Source organism: Brachyistius frenatus, unplaced genomic scaffold, assembly GCF_029030835.1.
Source record: "Brachyistius frenatus isolate BFR_SWC_R1_liver_20210118 unplaced genomic scaffold, ASM2903083v1 Contig_326, whole genome shotgun sequence".
NCBI classification, from domain to species: domain Eukaryota; kingdom Metazoa; phylum Chordata; class Actinopteri; family Embiotocidae; genus Brachyistius; species Brachyistius frenatus.
Window position 1 is genome coordinate 714 of NW_027210925.1, and position 20,791 is coordinate 21,504.

General features: G+C 39.9%; 1 protein-coding gene across 1 annotated transcript; it reads left to right on the top strand.

The window, feature by feature from the left end:
* Window positions 1–1,841: 1,841 nt before the first annotated feature.
* LOC138635759 (anosmin-1-like) lies at window positions 1,842–19,246 on the top strand (the record flags this gene model as incomplete). The annotated part of the gene is made up of 13 exons (XM_069723400.1): window positions 1,842–1,904; window positions 2,642–2,849; window positions 3,804–3,988; window positions 6,067–6,196; window positions 9,611–9,704; window positions 10,253–10,481; window positions 13,551–13,689; window positions 15,425–15,661; window positions 16,143–16,237; window positions 17,291–17,453; window positions 17,793–18,016; window positions 18,614–18,757; window positions 18,907–19,246. Coding segments are annotated over 12 exons (1,908 nt in total), but the record flags the coding sequence as incomplete, so codon positions are not given.
* Between the last annotated feature and the right edge of the window lie 1,545 nt (window positions 19,247–20,791).

Here is a 20,791-nt window from a genome sequence, read left to right on the forward strand (position 1 = left end):
TGTTTCCTTAATTCGTTATACGAGTCTAAACGGTTGTCCTTACTGTCATCTGTAGGGACACATACATGTAGAATCTAGTGCTGCTAATAACAATCATTTTCATCATCAATTATTCAGCTAATTATTTTGTTGATGATCAATTAGTCCAATAGCAAATTATCTTCATCTCCAATATAATAAATGACAAAGAAAAGCATGAAATCCACACGTGAGAAACTGCAGTTTTGCTTAAATATTTACCAAAGTAATAAGCGATTTTCAAAAATAGATGATTAATTATAATTGTAATAAAAAAATCTGTTATTTGATAAATAATTGCATGTCTAATTAGAATATTTATTGTGTATAACTTCAGCAGGAACATTTCACCTAGTTGAAATCCTCTCTTACACTCTGCAAATCAATCCAAACATCTGCTCATGAACTCAAGTTACAGCCTGTCCAATAGCACATATTTTAGTAAAAATATGAGGGTCTGAACAAGGAGTTCTAGATGTTTGATAGACACCATGTTATTCCTCTGTAAACTGTGGATCTGAGCTGAGTGCAGCACTCCGTTCCCTGCGGAGAAGCACAAACTTACAGCCGCATTTCAGGCCTGAGACAAACGTGCTTCGGACTCAAAGGGGAGATTTTGGGTGGAGCATCTTTAAACTTTCTCTTCCATGACTTAAAGGAAATGGACCGACCGTACAACATTCAACAGTTATCATGCTTCATGCTGAGACTTCCTTTTATGTTCCGCAGGTTAAGAAACTGGGAACATGTGGCGTCATTGGCTTTGGTTTGTGGATACTGTATGAATCCCAGTTTCAGGTTATTATGTATTTTATGTCCTGTGGATGTGAAATTAAAGTTTACATGGTCTTTAATCCACACGATTGTCATATTATAAATCCATAACCATCAGTCTGCAGATGAGCCTATCTAAAACAGTCCTGGCCCACTGAGGTGAAGACGTCCAACAGTAGCCATGTATTTGTGCAAAGATGGACGTTTTTAGGGCATTTTGTTGATTCTGTTTTTTCTTCGGGAATCAGTGAGATGGAATAAATTGGAGGAATGATTGAAGCCAGGCACACTAGGGAGCTGAGGGGGAGACAGACAGAAAGACAGAAGAGAGGGGAGGGGTTGAGGGTGAAACCGCAGTTTTTATATGTTGTCTGGTTTTAATTTGGTAAGAGCCATCATTCACCAGTTCACTGAGGTGGCAAACCAGATGAGTGTGTGCTTTGGGAGTGTGTGTTTCTTTTGTGATTTCCACCGGCTTAGACACTGAAATCTGTCTCTGGACATCTTAAATCCATTTGAAACTTTATTATTTATTCTCCCTATTGCCCTGTTTCTCCCTTGCATCTTTTTAGTGCTCAGCTATTTTTAAGGAATAGTTTTTGGAAATGTGCTTATTCGCTTTCTGGTTAAGAGTTCGATGAGAAAACCAATACAACATTCATGATTATCCTTTTAAAAGGCAATGCTCAGTCACAGGTTATCTTAGCACAGAGGCTGGAAACACCTGGCCTGATCGTCTGAATGTAAGAAAAACAACTCTAAGGCTCACAAAGTGCCGCGGAGCGCCTTCTAAAATTGCAATAGAATTTTTTTTTTTTTTTTTTTTGTTGTTATTTCACATTTTACATCTTGAATGGGCAGACATGACATGAGTTATATTAATCTTCTCTATTCTTCATTCAAAAGGAAATCAGCATATTTCCCAAAATGTCACTCCTGTAAATGTCTGCTTTAAGAAGGTAGTAATGTAAATGTTGTTTTTACAAATTTTACAAAAACAACAAACCTGTCAGCTGATTGTCAACTTCTGTTTTTGTGTTTATGTATAGTGCCTTCAGCCATGCAAAGAACTGTGGGAAACCAGGAAGGTGCTGTCTCCAAAGTCCTGTGAGGTAAGATAGAAAGTGCATTTTGTGTGTGTGTGTGTGTGTGTGTGTGTGTGTGTGTGTGTGTGTGTGTGTGTGTGTGTGTGTGTGTGTGTGTGTGTGTGTGTGTGTGTGTGTGTGTGTGTGTGTGTGTGTGTGTGTCACAGCAGCCGTGGTGGCGATGTCACTCCTTTACTAGAAGCTTGCTTTTGTTGGCACCATGAGGCTGTTTTGACTGTGTGCCATGAAAGAGCATTCTGTGTTATTACGCAAGCCGATGCACGTGTGTTACAATTAACATTCGTGAGCTCTTGAATGTATACATGGCGGCGTGTGCAACAGTTTCATGTGTATTTTGCTTGTGTCTGTGTGACACAGAGTGATTATTTGTATAGAGCCAGTTGCAGTGGTTTTCACATATTAGTTTTTCATCACAATAGCTGAAGCATATTACTGGCTAAATGGCTGACTGGCTGGCTGGTCAGGAACACTGGGTAATTCAGGGCTATTAGCTGAAGCTTGTGTTTACATTTTGCTGATCTGCAGCCATGTGCACAGACACAGAAAAACACACAAACGCACACACACACATTTTAGACCAAAGCTCAAGGGCTGCCAGTCAGTAGGAGTTTACCAAAGGAAACACTGCGTGTTATTATGCCCTCGCCTGTGTGTTCTTAACATTGCGCATTATTTCCGTTGTGTGTCAACTGCAGTAATAATAATACCCCCCTGTGCGCCCCCCCCCCCCCCCCTCCAACCAGAAGCAGACAGAGTGTGTGACGAGCCGGGAGTTTCTGACCTCCCTGAGGTCGTCTCGTCAGGGAGACTGCCCTCCGCCTCAGCGGGCCACAGGATTTGCTGCAGCCTGCGTGGAGAGCTGCTCGTCTGACCAGCACTGTCCATCCCCGAGGAAGTGCTGCGCCAACGGCTGCGGATCCACATGCCAAGCCCCGGCCAATCTATATAAAGGTAAAGGTCATTCCCTGGCAGCTGTTTAGGAATGTGTGCAGCACAATTTGGCCTTAATGGCGTGGTGGTAGAGAACAGATTCCAAGAGAAAACTGTTACTGATTGTCCTATCAAGTGTGACTGTGGTTTAATTTATATTAATGATGATTAGCTATCCATTTTTTTCTTTTAGATAAGAGCTCTGTCAGATGATATGCTCTCACTAGCTGCCGATGTTCGTTACACTGAACATGCTTTTAGGTGCTTGTTCAAGAAGGATGCACTTACAGTATTTGACATGACATCTAGCTCTTGTGATGTTCTTTAAATATACATTTTGCAAGTCGCTTTGATCGAGTGTCTGGCAAATGAATTGAAAACAATTTAATGTAATAAAGATCTGTGAATCCTGCCTGCTTAACTGCATCCCAAGTTTTAGACAGTCCCATCTTGGTTAGCGTCTCTATCTTGAGTCTGTTTGGATTTAGACACTAACATGGATTGCTTCAGATGCGGTTATGTTTTGGCTGCCGTCATAATTTAACACAAACAAAATATTGCTTGAGTGACATTTTGTAATATTTCTTTCCCTGCTTATGTTGTTTGAATTTCACCAGTGTTATAACATCACATCACTGAGAAGGGATTGAATCATTTGTAGTGAATATAATTATGCCTGATAAATTTTACTTTAATTTTTAATAAATTGGTATTGATTAACTTAACAATTCTAAAAGTACTAAGATGTGATGGTGTCTTTGAAATCCTTTCAACTTTAATTTATTTATTTAAACGGTCCATGCCCCGTGTCATTACATAGTCAAGTGAAGTCAGTCTTATATTTGCCAAAATTGCAAACTATAAATTTCCAATATGTATAACGCCACTCTTCTGTCCTCACACCCTTAATCCCATAATGATATTCAGATGTCTTTTAAAAAAAAAACATTCCTTTCCCGTTCGCTTTTCTTGCAGGTGTTCCTCTGAAGCCGCGCAGAGACATGAGCTTTGTGGAGGATTCAGAGGGTCATGTGAAGTTGGTGTGGGTTTCAAAGTTCAATGTCAGCGTGGAGCCAGTCGTTTACATGCTTCAGTCCCGCTGGAACATCGGCATTCACCCCAGTGAAGACCACGCCTCCCCGTGGTCGACTGTTGCCATGGTAAATAACTAGCAGCCTCTCCTCGTTTTATCCCAGGGCTTTATTAAGTGATTGGACGTTTGGAGATATTGACATTATAACTATTAAGAAAGAAGCTAATCATTGACTAAGGATTTGACTCGAGAAGTATAGTTAATGTTATAGAAATGTATTTGCTTATTCATAATTTCTCTCTTTATTACTTAGGGTTGTCAGACGGAGAGATAATGATATGAGGACGCTAATAGCCTGAGAAAAATTTAATTAAGAGCATGACATATCGTTGATTCTTTCTAACTGACAACACTGATGGTAGCAGAGCCGTTGAGGCTGTAGAAAGGGTTCCCTGTGCCTTTAACAGTGGAGCAACACCACAAAGTTTGTAACATATCTTTACCTCATAACTCTCAATTTGCCTCGAATGATGAAACTTCTCAGCTATGGAGATGGATGTTAGACTCTGTTTCCACCTCATCAGTCTGCTGCCGTGCTGTCTAAACCTCTCCACCCCAGTCAGTCTCCCATTCTGCCAGGGTAAACCCTACGTGTGTCTGTGTGTGTGTGTGTGTATGAGTGAGTGTGTGTGTGCACTGTACGTCCATGTGTGTGTGCCTGTGTGAGGTTAGGTAAATAAGCAGAGCTTAAACAGGAACCACAGGCAGCCACAGTCGTTCCACCGGCTGCGTCTGAATGACTGAACGCTCATTATGGACTTAAATAGATGGCTCGTGTCTGTGTGCGTGTGCATGTGTGTGTGTGTGTGTGTGTGTGTGTGTGTGTGTGTGTGTGTGTGTGTGTGTGTGTGTGTGTGTGTGTGTCTGGATGAGTAGATTTTAAGCAGTGATTACATTTGCACTGTCAGGGAGACAAAACATGTGAATCTTTGGCAATTTCAACCATAATTTTGGCAAATCGTTTAATTTCACTATTATCAGATTGAATTCCAATCTGACGGTGTTCATCTGACTTCATCTGATGTCCTGCTCCATGTACAACTGTCAGCTGCCAGTTTATTAGATACATCAAGCAAAAAGTAATGCAGTCAAATACAACAGCCATGCAGCAATTCTACCTTCATGAAGGATGTCATGTTCAGTTTTAATTGGAAATATTTTGAGAAAGGTGTTAATTTAACTGATGTAGTTTGTGGTGCTCTTGTTGTATTATACAGAGGTGTTTCAGTTAGTTATCCTACTCCTTACCCTACTCTTAATTGTTTTGAAATGTCCTTTTCTAATGCCTGAATAAATGGCAATTTCCGAGAAATACTCCAGCAATAACTACCTGCAACACCACAATGTTGTATTTTTACACTTAAATATTTTTTGTTTAGATCAGACATAATGTGTTATTAAGAGGTGCTCGTCTGTGCTTTTTTTGTTACCTCTGAACGGTAACAAAGAGAGAGGCTAGCTGTTTCCCCCTGTTTCCAGATATCCCCAAGGCATTCATGAGATATTGAGCTTACGAGAATGGAAAAAGCATGAGGTCTTGGTGACCTTGACCTTTGACCTGTGGCCGCCAAAATAAAATTAGTTTGTCTATGTATCCAAGTAAATGTTTGTGGAAAGTTTGAAGAAATTTCCTCAAGGCGTTCCTGAGATGTGACGTTCATAAGAATGGGACGGACGGATGGACAAACCCAGAACATAATGCCTCTGGTCGCGGTTGTTGCGATCGCAGAGGCATAAAAAAACAAAAACAAACAAATAGACATTTGGCTCGACCACCCTTTTCCTCGAAAACAGCACTAGTTCTCCTAGATACACCTGCTGCAGCTCTTCTGTGGATTTAAGATGTCTCACTTCCTTCATGGAATCCATGTAATCTTCGTGACATTGAGATCAGACCTCTATGGCGGCCGCACCACATGTGCCGGGACTTGTTGTTCTTCTTGTGTTCTTCTTTATAAATCTGGCGTTAGGTTTGGGCTCATTGTCATGTTGCTTGGACCAATCAGACGCTTCCCTGATGGAATTGCACGATAGAAAAGAATGTAAAGCTCTTAAGAGCTAAAACCTCAGCACTATGCTGTTTGTCTGAAACAAAACCCTTTGCCTCTCATGTACCTAGTCATTGTTATGTGTTTGTGTTTTCAGACCCTCTCTGAAGATGTGGTTCTGTCAGATCTGAGACCTCAGCGTTGGTACCAGTTTAGAGTTGCAGCCATCAACAGCCACGGCAGCAGAGGTTTCACCACACCCAGCAAGCACTACATCTCCAGTAAAGGTAATACAAACACTCTCTAAACACATACTTCGGTTGTCTTAAGAGAACCGTTATGAGTGTCCCACGGAGAGTGATGATTCCTCCCGCGTGTTTCCATAACCTACTTGTGAATTTTGATATTCCGTCATGAGACACTGAGCAAAACACGGTTACTTGCGTTCACTTTGTGTCATTTTATGAGAGATATTACACCTCCACGGGGAAAAGTCAGAAACTCGGGAACATTTCCCTTCGACTCCATCTCTGTTCTTTCTCCCCCTTTCACTCAGTCTTGATGGATAAGGTACACAGCAGAAAAACTATCAGGCAGTCCATAAAACACTGACAGGAAACAGAAAATACACACAACTATACGCACGTATTTACACATACTGTGAAAGACACACACATGCATACTCATTCAACTGGTTTAGTGCCAGAATGAAATCCCCCGCGTGGGTCAGTGAGACAGGGTGAAAGTAAGAGAAAGACAGTCTCACGCACACGCACGCGCGCACGCACGCACGCACACACACACACACTGTAGGAGGTCCTAACTCTAATGCTTAGCAGACTGAGGTCATACTGGTGTTACGCCAGGATTGGCTAGTGATATGAACTCCCTGCCAGGATTGGCTGGAGAATGTTTGAATGTGAATAATGACTTCAGGTTGGACCGAAGTTTGGAAAAAGGTTCTTTATCAGTTGAACACTTCTGGGAGATTATGAGGAGGTGTCTCAGATAGCATTTTCCACCACTGCAGCACAACACCAAATGGTGGAATCCTTTTAGCCTCCAAAAGGATTTTTATTAACATTACAACGTGTGCCGGATACGTCTCTGGGAGCTTTTGGTTACATTTGATTTTTCTGGGCTGCACATATATATGCGTCATTTAGACATATTTGTTTGCGTCTCTTTTATGTTAAGAAAAAGTGGAAAAAAATCCACAAGCGTACATCAGTTTCACCTTTTTGACAGTGTAAACAAACCGCTACATCCATCACATTAATTTGAAAGAATTTGGATTCATCAACATATGGACGGGACAAAGACAAGATGGGCAATTATATTTACTTGAAGAGGAATTTATTTCCTCTGTTCTCCTCATCTTGTGGCAGTATAATGTCCAAAAGAGAGAAAACTTCCCAACAGGACACTGGATTTCTCAGTTTGTTCAACACGAAGACCGCACATTGCTGATTTGTGAGCAATAATACCCTTTTTTTAATCGGTGTTGGCATAATTCCCCCGTTAGGCTATTAGCAGCAGCCAACTAATGTTTGGGTTCTTATCGGGGGTTTATGTGGGAGACTTTTGGCTTGAAGCTAAAGCCTCCTGAATTCTTTGCATTCATGTTGTGATGATGCTTTGTTTTGTACGGAGTGATGCTCAGAAATGCTGATTGGATTCTTCTTTTATTCCTGATGATACGATAACTGATTTCAGTAAGTTACGGCTCCCAGTCAAGGAAAAGTGCCACACAACCCCCCCCCAAAAAAAATAAATAAATAAATAAATTGTAGTTTTCAAACTCTAGTTTTTTCATGCTAAACTCTGCTGCCTCATGTACAAGACAAAAAGAAGCTACAGTATATGGATCTTCTCGTCTAACTCTCTGCAAGAAAGCACATCAGTGTGAATGTCAAAATGCGAAATTATTCTTTTAAGACATGGAGTGTGGGTCTGAGTGTATTTTGAGGGCCTGGGTTAAAGGTTAAAGACACACTTAAACATTCCAAATACCATCTGATCGCAGTCAGAGTCTTGTGTTTCCAGTTCATTAGTCTGATTAGTCAGGGGCTGGAGGTCAGGGGTCACAAATCAGGAAGCTGGCAGATGTCGTGATGGTTGTAGTCCCTCCACGGTGACCTGATGCGAACCAGAGTGAGAATTGGGATTTGAAAACCCTTTTCCTGTTTATTGAGATATCGGAGTTGCACGGGACCTGCCAGAAGTAATTACAGGGGAATGTCTGGATCCAAAAGCTCATCCTGATGTCTTCATTTCATGAAACAAGACACAGAGAGAAAAAGGCCTCTTTCTGATCTGGCCTCGTTCTGATCTGGCAATTAGTGCTGACACTGAAAGATACCAAGCTTAGAACAAAAAACACCACAAACGCATACACTCACAAACAGGCCAGGTCCTACAGCTCCAACATGTTGCCCTAGCTTTGATCTCTGCATGTGGGCCAGCCAAGCACTGCCTGTGGGAGGCCTGCCATGGAGGATGTAGTTCTAATCAGATACATTTTGTAGTTTTAATCGAATACAGCATTGGGGTTTGAGGCTCTAATGAGATACAGAGTCCGTGTTGAAAGAACGGCGACCTCAAGATTTCATTTGGGAAGCAAACGGTGACCAGTGGTGGTCGCCTTTGGTCTGTGATGTGGCAGCTACTGAAAAGGGCTTCAGGCTTCTCCAGTATCACTCACCTTTGATGCTGTAAATCTAATTGGCTTTGTAGACTTGAATAAAACCAAGAGGAAATTGGCCTTTTCCCCCCAGAATGGCTTCTTTATTCTTCTCCGCTGCAGCGCATTAAATATCGAGTTATTAGACAATTCAGTCAAGCTGGTTATAGCTGCTTTAAGGAAACAAGGATCTCAACACAAATCCCTTCTATAGAAAGAGCTAAATGTTTAAACGGATTGAAATCGGGAGCAAATTTGAGCCTCGATTTTATTTGTACATTACTCAATTAGGAATTAAAAAGATGTAGTGCAACAAAGTTTATGCTAGTGACCGTTAATTTAGATAATTTATTTTGGGAGTTGGCAAACTACAAAAAAATAACTTAAAGGCTGTTGTTGAGTTAGTATGCTCTTCACACTGGTGTCTGCATTTTTTTTTTTTATGCCCATTTTGCCAGACTGTGTAATTTTGACATTTGAAAGAATAAAAAGCACGTTGTGTCTTTTTAGAAGCTCCAGCTGCAACTTGAACATGTAAAATGTGGAAACTTGAGGCACCGTGGCCGTCAACATGGAGAGTAAAGTAAAGCAAGTTGTGTGCAGCAGTTAAACTTTGTAAGGAAAGTGAGAATATTTGCATAAATATCGATTGTTGAAAGTCAACAAGAAGCTTCATTATTTTATATAATTCTAGTTATATAGAAACACAATACATGAGTGATGGTGCTAACCAAGGGATTTAGTTTAATACTATGCAAATCTGTAGTTAAATTAATAGAAAATAAGACTTTCAATCCCAACTGCAGTATTGTTCAGAAAATTGCAAGTCGATCTTCAGTATCATTCAGCCCAATCAGATCTTCAATTAACGCTTACTTCCCCATGAGGACGTAAATGGCCAACGAACAATCGTGTATGTCCTGATGATGATGATTTTGATGATGTTTTTAGATTTATTTACTTTTTTTAGACCATCTTACTCATGACTGCACGTTTCTTTTTCTGCCTATCTCTGCAGACCCTTCGGCTCCAGAACCGCCGATAAATATAAGAGTGATCAACCAGACCCTAGACTGGACGGGTTCCCAACCAGCGTCCCAGTTCACGGAAAGGTATCTAACGACTTATAGAGATGGAAGATAAAAAGATGAATGAATATTCCTTTCTGAGGTAGTTGCTGTACACATTTATAGCACTGCAGGCTGAGAAATCATTTATATAATGTGGTCTGGGACAAAAACAAGCCTTGTCTGATTTGCGTATCTACATCCGAAATTACAGTTCATCCGTGTTCAATTACAAACTGCAGTGTCTTTCCTATTTGTATGCTGCAAAATAAGGCCATATAAAGTTCAGACCATGTCTTGGAGCAAAAGAGATATTCCAATAACATTTAATAACAGAGGTGATGACTTAAATTGTAGCTTCTTTTCAGCATGATATAAAGTGTCTGAGCCTCTTCTGTACCTACCAGAGGAAATGGAAGATTATAAACCCAACAGAGAGCAGCTGACAAACAAGTAGTGAATCTAGTTTACTGCCACTCGGCAGAACCGTTAAAGATTTACTTCTACATATGACTGTGAAGGACTCTTTATTACCATGAATTCATTTCCATTCCTGTTGTGATGTTGTTTGACTTGTGTTTTTCTCTCTGTAGGTCAAAGGGGAGTGGGGTCTCAGTGGCGGCCTTGTTACGCTGGGATCCCCCCAGGGAGGGAGACCTGCCTGTCCACAACTACAGAATCACCTGGATGTCTCGACATACACACACAGTGCACAAACACGCACACACACATACAGTGCACAGCAACATGCACACACGACCTACACACTCGCGCGCACAAGAACAGGGTAAAAAGGAGAGCAACAGCAGAGTGACTCAGGGGGTAAGGAAGATCTATGAGCATTTAATTACACTATTTACTCATTGATGTTGTCTTCACTCTGATCATAATATTATGTGAAAATATACAAACTTGAGGGGCAATCAGAGAGTGCAAACCCTGACCAAGGCCAAAAGTCTTCTCTTCCATCATCTGCCGATCTGCAACCACTGAATATGTCGGAGAAAGGTTTGAGAATGGCAGTGATGTTATAACTTTGAACTTTTTCATTAACTTTTTTCTTTTCAATTGCAAATGCTACGCATGTGTCGACAAATTTCTGATGAAATGTTCTTTTCTAACATTGTGTTGAGCTCTCAGGGCCACTGTAAAAATGTACAAACTCCTCAGTCACAATTTAAAGTACAAAAGCACACATGCGGCAAACACATGAGATCTATAGCTGCACCTGAGAAGTTTTACAAGGCCTGTAAACAGCTGCACTTCACACGCACACGCACACGCACACAGTTCTTTGTTGTATTCTCCTTGCTGTGGTGAGTTTACAGGCGTGTGCAGTGCTCAAACAGGACAGGTTCTATAAACAGCTACTGTGTACAAGTGGTGGTGCAAACTGGAATAACTCATCTAGTTTGTATGTTGTTCTGCTTATATTTGAGCTACAACATCATGAAGGTTAACAGGAGGCAACACGCACCACAGGAAAGGATGGTACTCTCATTTAACACTCCTTGATATTCATTCTGAATATTAGACATTAAATAATCCTTTAAATTAAACTACGTCTTGCTGAAACCACCTGTGGCCAATAAATGATCCTACAAATGAGAATTAGGTGGAGACTCGGAGGAGCTACTCCTACATCTTGATTCAGGAAGTAGACTTAAATAATGAGCAAAAATTAGGTATTAAGAAAACTTTACATGTGCACTAATTTGACATATTCACCCTGAAAGTGTTGTTTGCCACGCTTTACCATGACTGAAGTCCTCTGCAGACTTTTTGCATGTGTTCCTTGTGGATCTGAAAATGCAATATTGTCCTCAGACAGACGCACCATTATCTTCACGGGACTTAACTTTGTTAGAGTGCAATGACAACATGTTGGTCCGACTTTACAGCGCGGGAATAACATGACAACTGAGCCATGTAGACTGACTGACAACAGGGAGAAGTGGCTTTCCTGCATTTGGATAATGTGCTTAACTCAAGTCAAAGCATCTGGGAATGTACCGACAATATGCCATTCACTACAGCATGAGGGCATTAGTGAGTGGGTGTATCAGTTATCATGGCTCTACAGCAGCTAAAGATCTGCGTGAGCGACGTGTCATAGTATTTATATTTAGATGTTGATGCAGTCCTTTAGCTGCCAGCTCAGACTAATGGGATATGAAGTTATTTTGCTTCGTCATTGTTGCTCAAGTCATTGACTAACTTCTAAAAGTCTTTGATGTCCTTTTAAAATTACATTTAATGCAGCAGTGATACTTAAATGGGAGGATTTTATTATCGTGATTATAGGTGTGATGATGATGTAATACGTTAGCAATGCAGCTAAGTCAAGACAACAGCAACCAAATACCCATAATCACTGTAAACAACACAAACAGATACTTCAGCCTTGATGCAACAGGTATGATCACCTCAGTAATGACTGAACCTTTTTTTTTTTATTATTTCCAATTAGTAAACAGGCAAAATAATGAATGATAAAAATAATCATTCTCTGGATTGTTCCACTTTGTCTGATGTCTTTCTGCAAGTAACAGAAGTAATGTGAACATTTACTTCATGGAAAAAATAGCTGAAGCATAAACATCAAAGTTTCGAGGTTAAATGCAGGCACACTCATATGGATCTAGCTATCCTAAGTAGTGATGGCGATCCCAGACTGAGCCTGGCGGAGCCATTTATCTGTAGTCTGGTCCTCTGTTCTGCTTGGCTGGGAGGTCTGGAATTTAAATGAGCCCCCCTAACTAGTGTTTCCTGCTTGCAGCTGCATCTACACACACAAACCAGCAGCATCACAACAGGCAGGTAGGAACCAGAATAGCAGAGCTACGTTGTGTAAAATAAATGTCTTTATCATGGAAAGCGCTGATATTTTATTGCCCTCCATCAGCACAACGTGATATATTCCCTTTACGTGTGTAAAACACATATCCTGTCAATCAGGAATTTATGCAGGACCGGAGAAATTTAGCATTAAACCTGATGGTAAAAGGGGAATTCAGAGGAAGTGTTCAAACCTCTGCTGAATCAGTGCTTTTAAATATACATCAGTGTCTTGCATATAATGTCCACTGACATTATTCACCAAAATAGAAATCCAGGCCTCTCTCAAGCTCTCCGTTTCACAACACACACACACACACACACACACACACACACACACACACACACACACACACACACACACACACACACACACACACACACACACACACACACCGACCGACGTACAGCTGTACAGGCCATATGTTTTGTCTATCTTGAGGGTAATGGAAATACTTTTACCCCATTTTGTCAATAGGTCACCAAGAAACTGCTTTTAACTTGCTTTAGTCTCATTTGCTCTTAAAGTGTACACACAACACACACACACACACACACACACACACACGCTCGTTATCATCCAAGCATCTCTTTGTTGTGACTGCCTCAAATCCACACAGACAGACAGAGCTGATTGACTAAGAGCTTGTTAATGAGATGTCAGTCAAACAGCGGACTAATGCAGAACAGGTCTGCACTGTCAGTCATGCAGCGAGGCACACACAGCACTCAGGTTGATGGCGATGCGGATAATTATGACAGTAAGGAGGATGGAGATGGTGGTCTCTGTATTCGCGACCCTGACGACGTAATAAAGCAGTTTTTCTTTGACTTTATCTGCTGTAGACAAACAGTTGGTGATTGGAATTTCTTCTATTTCTATTTCTAGTTATTTTTGCGTCGTCCGGTACAAACAGTATGAGACCCCAATCCGGTTCTAGCGCATAAAGCTGCATCAGCACAGACCTAGAAGAAGCTAAGGAATACAGGTTTAAATAAATTAGAAATATTATGTTTCTCTAATTCATGTTCCTATTCTTCAATGTGTTGTAGGCACAGTGTGAGCTGTGGCTGCAAGGCCTGCTGCCTGCTACTTCTTACATCCTGTCTGTCCAGACGGTGGTCTACTGGGGTCAGAAGAGACTGAAGAGTCACAGAGCTCAACTTGTTTTCACCACAGTCACTCATACAGGTAAAAAGCAAAGCAAAGCATCTTCCTCACAGGGCTGACCTCACATTTATATTATGGAATAATTTGGATATTTAACAATACCAGTGTATTATAAGAGGCTACATGTTTCCTTTCAGTATTAAATGACTCTGTTAGTAATTATTGCTTTTATAGTTAAGAAACAGTTTGACCTGATGACACTTATTTGGTTTCTTGCTGAGACTTGATGATACCGCTCTCACTTCTAATAATGTGAGTACATGGTTAGTGTAGCTTTGTATGAAGACAGAGAGCAGGCAGCTAACCTCTGTCTGCCTACCAACATATCTACACCTCCCCAATCAAGAGTATTTATCTTAATAGCTTATTTATCTAATTTGTACCAAAAAAAAAGGTGTAAAAGTGACAATTAGTCATTTTACCATTGATGAACTAATTCTAGGTTTAATGTTTGTGATTTAATATTACATAGGCTACCATGAATCACACCTTTCTCTCTAAACAGATTGGTTGAGCATTATATAATATTGAACTGGCAGTAAGAAGCACCAAACATTCGGTTGATTTTGTACAATTTTGCCTTGAAAGACTAAACACGGTACAACTAAATGTAAGTTGCTCGGTGAACTGCTGTTCCTTGGCTGAGTTGTGTAAAATGTAGTTGTTCAGTTTGTGCTGATGTGATTCAACCAGACAGTCATATTAACTCAGGGACTGCTCTCGCAGCCAAGGAGCTCTGTCCCAAACAGCACTTATTAACTACTCTTTTTGAACATTTCATTAACTTGTCTTGACATTAATGAATAGTGTTTATACAGCACAGTCCACAGCACCTATTTGTTAGCTGAGCCATACATTATTGAGTTAATGATTTTCCTGTTAAGGTTAGAGCTGCTGCATTTGCTGACTGTCAGCATATTCTGTCTTCCTATGGCTGCACTGTTTCAACACGCAGAAACATGTAGTACAGTGGAAAGTGGCAATGTTAATGGTCGTCTAGGCAACAGAGGTATTTATAGGTGACCTATCGGTCAGCCCAGCCGAGGATTATAGCCAGCTGCAGCTCAATTACCAAACCACATACCAACAACTTTATATATGAAAATATTGCCACTTATAATTCAGGATTAATCTTATTTGAAACAGTCCATGTTTTGGCTTTCTGCTCGATGCTAATGAGGGTCAGTTTGGCCAGATAAAGCCAATTAGTGTTTTCGGGGTGAATGAAACAACAGGAAAACACGCTACCAGCTGCACTCCCATTACCAGTTTATGATATTTCTGTCACAACATATTTATGAATTCCATGTGCTGTGTAACACGTTTCACATCCTCAACGCGCACACGCACACATACATAACAGTGAGCAACTTCATGATTAATAGATCATGTTCCCATATCCGATATGCTTTTACGCTTAAGATGTATATTTTGTTAAAAGTAATTATTTTCGTTGGGAAAATTAGACCAAAAAATATGTTTCTACAAATACTTTCATGACTGTCCTCAACATGCACACACAGGACAGTGAACATTTCACCTGCATACAAACTTTTACGTTTGTTTGTAGGTCTATAAAAAAAATTACTGAACAAACGGAAGAAATGAGGTTTGTTATTTATGAACTTTGAAATTCAGGTTATTTGTTATCGTTCCAACAAAAAGCCTTTAAATCAGCCTAGCTGTAAAATGCTAAAATGTGTTGTTTTCCCTCTCTCTCTCTCTCTCTCGCTCTTTCAATCTGACACCACCGAAGGCAAAGACTTCTCCAATGAGCTCCCGTCTTCTTCCTCATCTTCATCGTCCCTTCCCTCCTCTCCTTCCCTCTCATCCTCCTCCCCCTCTTCCTCTGACCTGCCCGTCTCGTCTTCTCTGCCTCACCCTGAATCCCCCCTGGACTCCGTCACCCCTGGAGACCTGCGGCTGGAGGTTGCTTCCCCTCATTATCATGACAACCAGTTGCAGGTGAAGGCGTTCTGGAAGTGGTACCACAGTGAGTTGATTTTGAAACACTAACCAACTAAACAAAACTGAAAGGAAAGGACGCATTTTTAATACTTGGAATGGAAATAGGATAATTGGACTCCAAAATTTGCCTCTCACTACCCTTTCATGCACACCAATGGCCTTGAGAAAAGCACTTAAACACCATGAACAATCTGTGATACAGGAAGAGCTGTGGATCAAACTGTTAACTCTGTGGATGATGGACAATGAGCTCGGCCCCAAACACCCACATACTCATGTATAGATAATTTTGTTGAAAGTAATAATCAGAGACGGATGAGTGGACCTAATCTGAAGGTGATCGATTTATTGCACTACAATAATGACCACTGCAAGAAGTGATTATTACTTTATATATATATATATATATATAGGAGCATTTAATATATTATCATTACATATTTTTCAAATGAGGTAACACAGGCTCTGTCATGTGTGTCTGATCCCTCTTTTTTTTTCTATCACAGCCAGGCAGCGACACCCTGGTCCATACATTTTGCGGTGGCGTCCACATACCTGCAGTACTAATGTTTCAAGCACAGAGAGAACCACAACAGTGCAGGTACAGTCTCCTGGCTGGGTTTTATGTGAATCTGTGTGTCCATGAAATAGCGTGAAGATCTTTTGTTACTCTCGAAGTGTTACTTGTGTGTGTGTGTGTGCGTGTGTGTGTGTGCGCGCATGTGTGGATGACAGATCATATTTCATCACCATAATTCAGATCAGTCTGGAATGCTCCCATCCTTTGTCTGTGTGCAACTTTGTCTGTGCCATCATCTCTCTGTCTCTGCCTACCATCACTCTTACCATAACCCTGTCAGATACTTGGCAGAGGCACATTTCTATGCTTGTGTGTGTTTGTTTCTTAAATAAATCATCTATATCATTTCTATATTGCAATTTCTAATTCATGGACCGTAGTGGTTTACATTTGCAAAGGTGTTTTTGGCCTGTCCTTCTGGGGAAAATAATGTAACCTAAAAAGAACAAAACAAGCTCAACAAAAACTTTAATGAAGTAATTCTCATCAAGGTATTTAATCCAGCGTAGTGTACCAACTGGAGTTTGTACAGGTGTGACTAATGAATTGGTAAATCAGCAAATGTCAAAATTTGACAGAAAAAATAATCTGCGGTAAAGTTCTTTGCAGACTAACCTGACCAATAACCACTAAGAATGAAATGTTTTGCCAAAACGTAAATCTTATTTTTCTACACATGTTCTGTATGAAATGCAACTGTTCTAAACCCGAACATAAATGGGATCTGCAGCAGGGAAGAGCACTTTTTTGCTCACTGCATTAGGAAACATTAGATGTTCAACCAAAGTTGTCCAGGTGGTAACCACTCATCCAAAGTGATCACAGATGAAGGGGTTGATAAACATCAAAGTGCTTTGCAGCTTGCTCGAAATCACAGAACATGATTTTTTTGCTCAGCATTTCTCCACATTTGACCTGCAAAGCTGCCAAAGTGCGGAAAACTTTAGTGTTTATTTTAACACGAGGAGCTAACAAGTTGCTTATATAAGACAGGTGTCGAGACAGAAAATGGAGGTAAATGTATATTTTAAGGAAACTTGTAATGGGTCAGTTTAAAGTTTCCCGTCTCTGCAGGGCACCCATCACACCATCACCGGCCTGCTGTTCGCCTGTAAGTACCGGGTCGCTGTGGCAATGAAGGCTGACCCGGGGTCAGAGGCTGTTGCCTGGGTTACGACCCCGACTTGCTCCTCCATCAGGGTCAGAGGAGACAAAGCTTTGCCCTGCAACGCTGAGGGTAGGAGTAAGTAAACACAGATGTAAACGCAGTGTTCATTAATCCCATAACCCCTTATTGCCTATTAAAAAAAACATAATTCTAGAAGGTGGCTTTTGTAATTTGACCCCAAAAGATGGCTTGTAGAAACACTGACACACTCTTTCACAAACACTGAAACAAAGTATTGTCACAAAATTTTAGTCGTCTTGCTTAACAACCTTTTGTTGCATGTACACAGTCATCTAGTTTAATGGACTTCAAACTTTAAGGACATTAAAAATTGTCATTTTAAACCTGGTGAAAAATGTATAAGTGTTCTGTGATCGGTGAAGGAAATGTGTCCTTTGTTTGTGTCAGAGCGCCTCCTGGCAGGCAGAAAAGTGGTACTGCGTCCAGAACGGCTGACAGCAGACTTTAAACAAGTCAATGGCACCCTGCTCACAACGTTTCGCTGGAGGATATCCCAGCATGCACTGGACCCAGCAGCCGTTGAGGGGTTCCAGTTCACCTGGACGCTGCAATCTGAGGCAATAGAAGGACAGGAAGATGCGCTTATCTCCCAGACGCAGACAATCGCACCGGTGAGACAAAGAGAAAAGTCAGGTCTGCGTTGTTGCTCGCAGCAGGAGGATAATAGCTGAGGGGCATTAAGGTTAGGTTAGGTTAGGTAGTTACTTTATTTATCCCCGAGGGGACGTTTTTTTCACTACAGCAGCATACAGAAGCAATAAGATAATAATAGAATAATAGAAAAGCAATAAAATAGCAGTAACAAAAATATCAAATATAAATATATTAAGGGGATTGTGTATGGGTGTGTGTCTCTGTGTAAGAGGGTGTGGATGTGTCTTAAAAATTACTTTTTTTACTTTCCTCTTACATTTCAAGTTAGTCAAGAATCAAGACAACTGATACATTTAAAAGGTTAAATTATAAAAGCAGTAAAAAGGGACATTATAAGGATGCATCATCAATTAGTGGATAACTGTCGTCATATTATATAATCTCTCCAAAAAAAATCCAATAAAAATAGAAAAGAAAATCTCAATAATTTTTGTCAGTGAGGCTTCTTATAATCAGTTCTTCTGGGAACTACTACTCCTACTCTAATGTTTTATTTTGCTAGTTATATTCTAACCGTGTGTGTTTGTGAACTTCCCCTGCTTCACCCTCCACAGTCTCAGCGATCGGTGACAGTTCATGGTCTTCAGGCTGACAGTGTTTACCAGCTGCAGCTCCAGGTCTTAACAGCAGGGGGCAGCAGTGGCGCTGCAGTCTCCAAGACGATACACACTCCAGCTATCAACACTACACTTTGATAGGTAGTGGCACTCTGTCATAAACATATGACATTTTTCTCCAGCTCTATTAAAGAATCATAGTCATATATTTATCCTTTTAAAGGATAAAACTGTGTCATTTTTGCGTTCATCTTCGTATCCCATGTAATCTTATGAATCATTTCTTCCAGGCCCAAACACAAAACTGCCACTGCCTGATGCACCCCGGTCATCTTTACCAACATCCACTTTTCTACTGTCTTTCACTGTGCAGCATCGTATCATTGAAAGGTCATGTGCACAACACATGACTAAACCTGTAAGATAAAGAACGTTCCTCTCCGGGAAGTAGATTGATCTCGTACGAAAGGTGATTTCAACTCCAACTCTGTTATTTCCTTTTCAAACGTCAGTCGTTGTGAGCTCGCTCCAATGAAAGAAAGCGTTTGCATCTCGGTCATTAACTTGTCAGATGACCAAAGGGTAAAAGGGCCTTCGTCAATATTGTTTTGCAAAAAAACAAAAAAACAATCGTAAAGTTAACTGTACCTGTTCATGATGCCAGTTTAAAAAGCACTGAAAGTCTTGGCAGTGAAAAGCTTATCCATATTTTTAATTGAAATGGCATGATTTTCCAAATGATTCCTCGTGGCATCATTAGTTGCAGCGCTGCAGCATTGTAAGACGTATGTGAAAAGTGAGACTTCTTGTACAACCGTTTCTCTACTTGTTTTGGTGTTCAGATGGGATTAATGAAGTCTAATCACCTTGCGTCACTCCAGCCAAATAACACTTGTAAAGAGACTCAGTATGCCTGTTGTTTTTCATCATGCTAGTAGAGAATAATATAGCACTGACCTTATGTACAAATAGTAATGTATAGACTGACTGTGTTTATCTCAATGCATAATCTTCTGCATTATCTTTGAAGCTAGTGGGTGTGTGTGTAGAAATTATAATGTAAGCTCAAATATTTTGTTTATGTTTCAAAAAAACTTTTTTTTTTTTTTTTTTTTTACTCAAATATGTCTGCATCTGATTGTTTGATATTGGCCTGTGTGCAGAATTAATTTACTTAACCGTACACCCACTTCACACTTTTACACAGTTAATAGACCTGTGGTTTTACAAAATTTATACCATTGCTTTGAAAAGGTTGAAATGTACTGGTGTTATGGAGCCAGTAGTTACTATGTTAATATTCTCCTCATGTAACCTTTCACTGTTGATCATTTTGTAGTTTATTCCTCTTCTTTTTGACTGTTAGTTTTATTTATTGTTTTCTTGTCCTTGGTTTTTTTTTTTTTTTTTTTTTTTTTTTGTAATTAAACCTTATCAAGACGGTGTGTGTGTGTGTTGTGTCATTGATGTCGCAACTAGAAATTATGATATTGGGAGTAATATTACAATATCATTAAAATATATATATATATATATTTTTTTAAATGTCATTGATGTCGCAACTAGAAATTATGATATTGGGAGTAATATTACAATATCATTAAAATATATATATATATATATATATATTTTTAAATGTCATTGATGTCGCAACTAGAAATTATGATATTGGGAGTAATATTACAATATCATTAAAATATATATATATTAAAATATATATATATATTTTATTAAATTTGTGTTATTCATTGCCTCTTGTAAGATTCCGATTTTAAAAAAGACGTCTTAATTATATTTACTGGATGTTTGTAAGGAAGACGAAATAAAAAGCGCAGAACTTTTATATGTATTAGCATGGCGTGTAAATAAATGCGTTTTTTTTTTTAAATTTGTGTTATTCATGGTTTTTTCGTTGCTATGGCAACGCATTTATTTACACGTCATGCTAATACATATAAAATAAAAAATAAAAAAATAGCATCAGGGATGAACTACTGCGGATTTAACGATTGCCTCTTGTAAGATTCCGATTTTTAAAAAGACGTCTTAATTATATTTACTGGATGTTTGTAAGGAAGACGAAATAAAAAACGCAAGAACTTGAGGTTGTTTTTTTTTTTTTCCCCTTCGGGAGATTCCGGACGAAGCCGAAAGCGCGTTCGTGACGCGATCAAC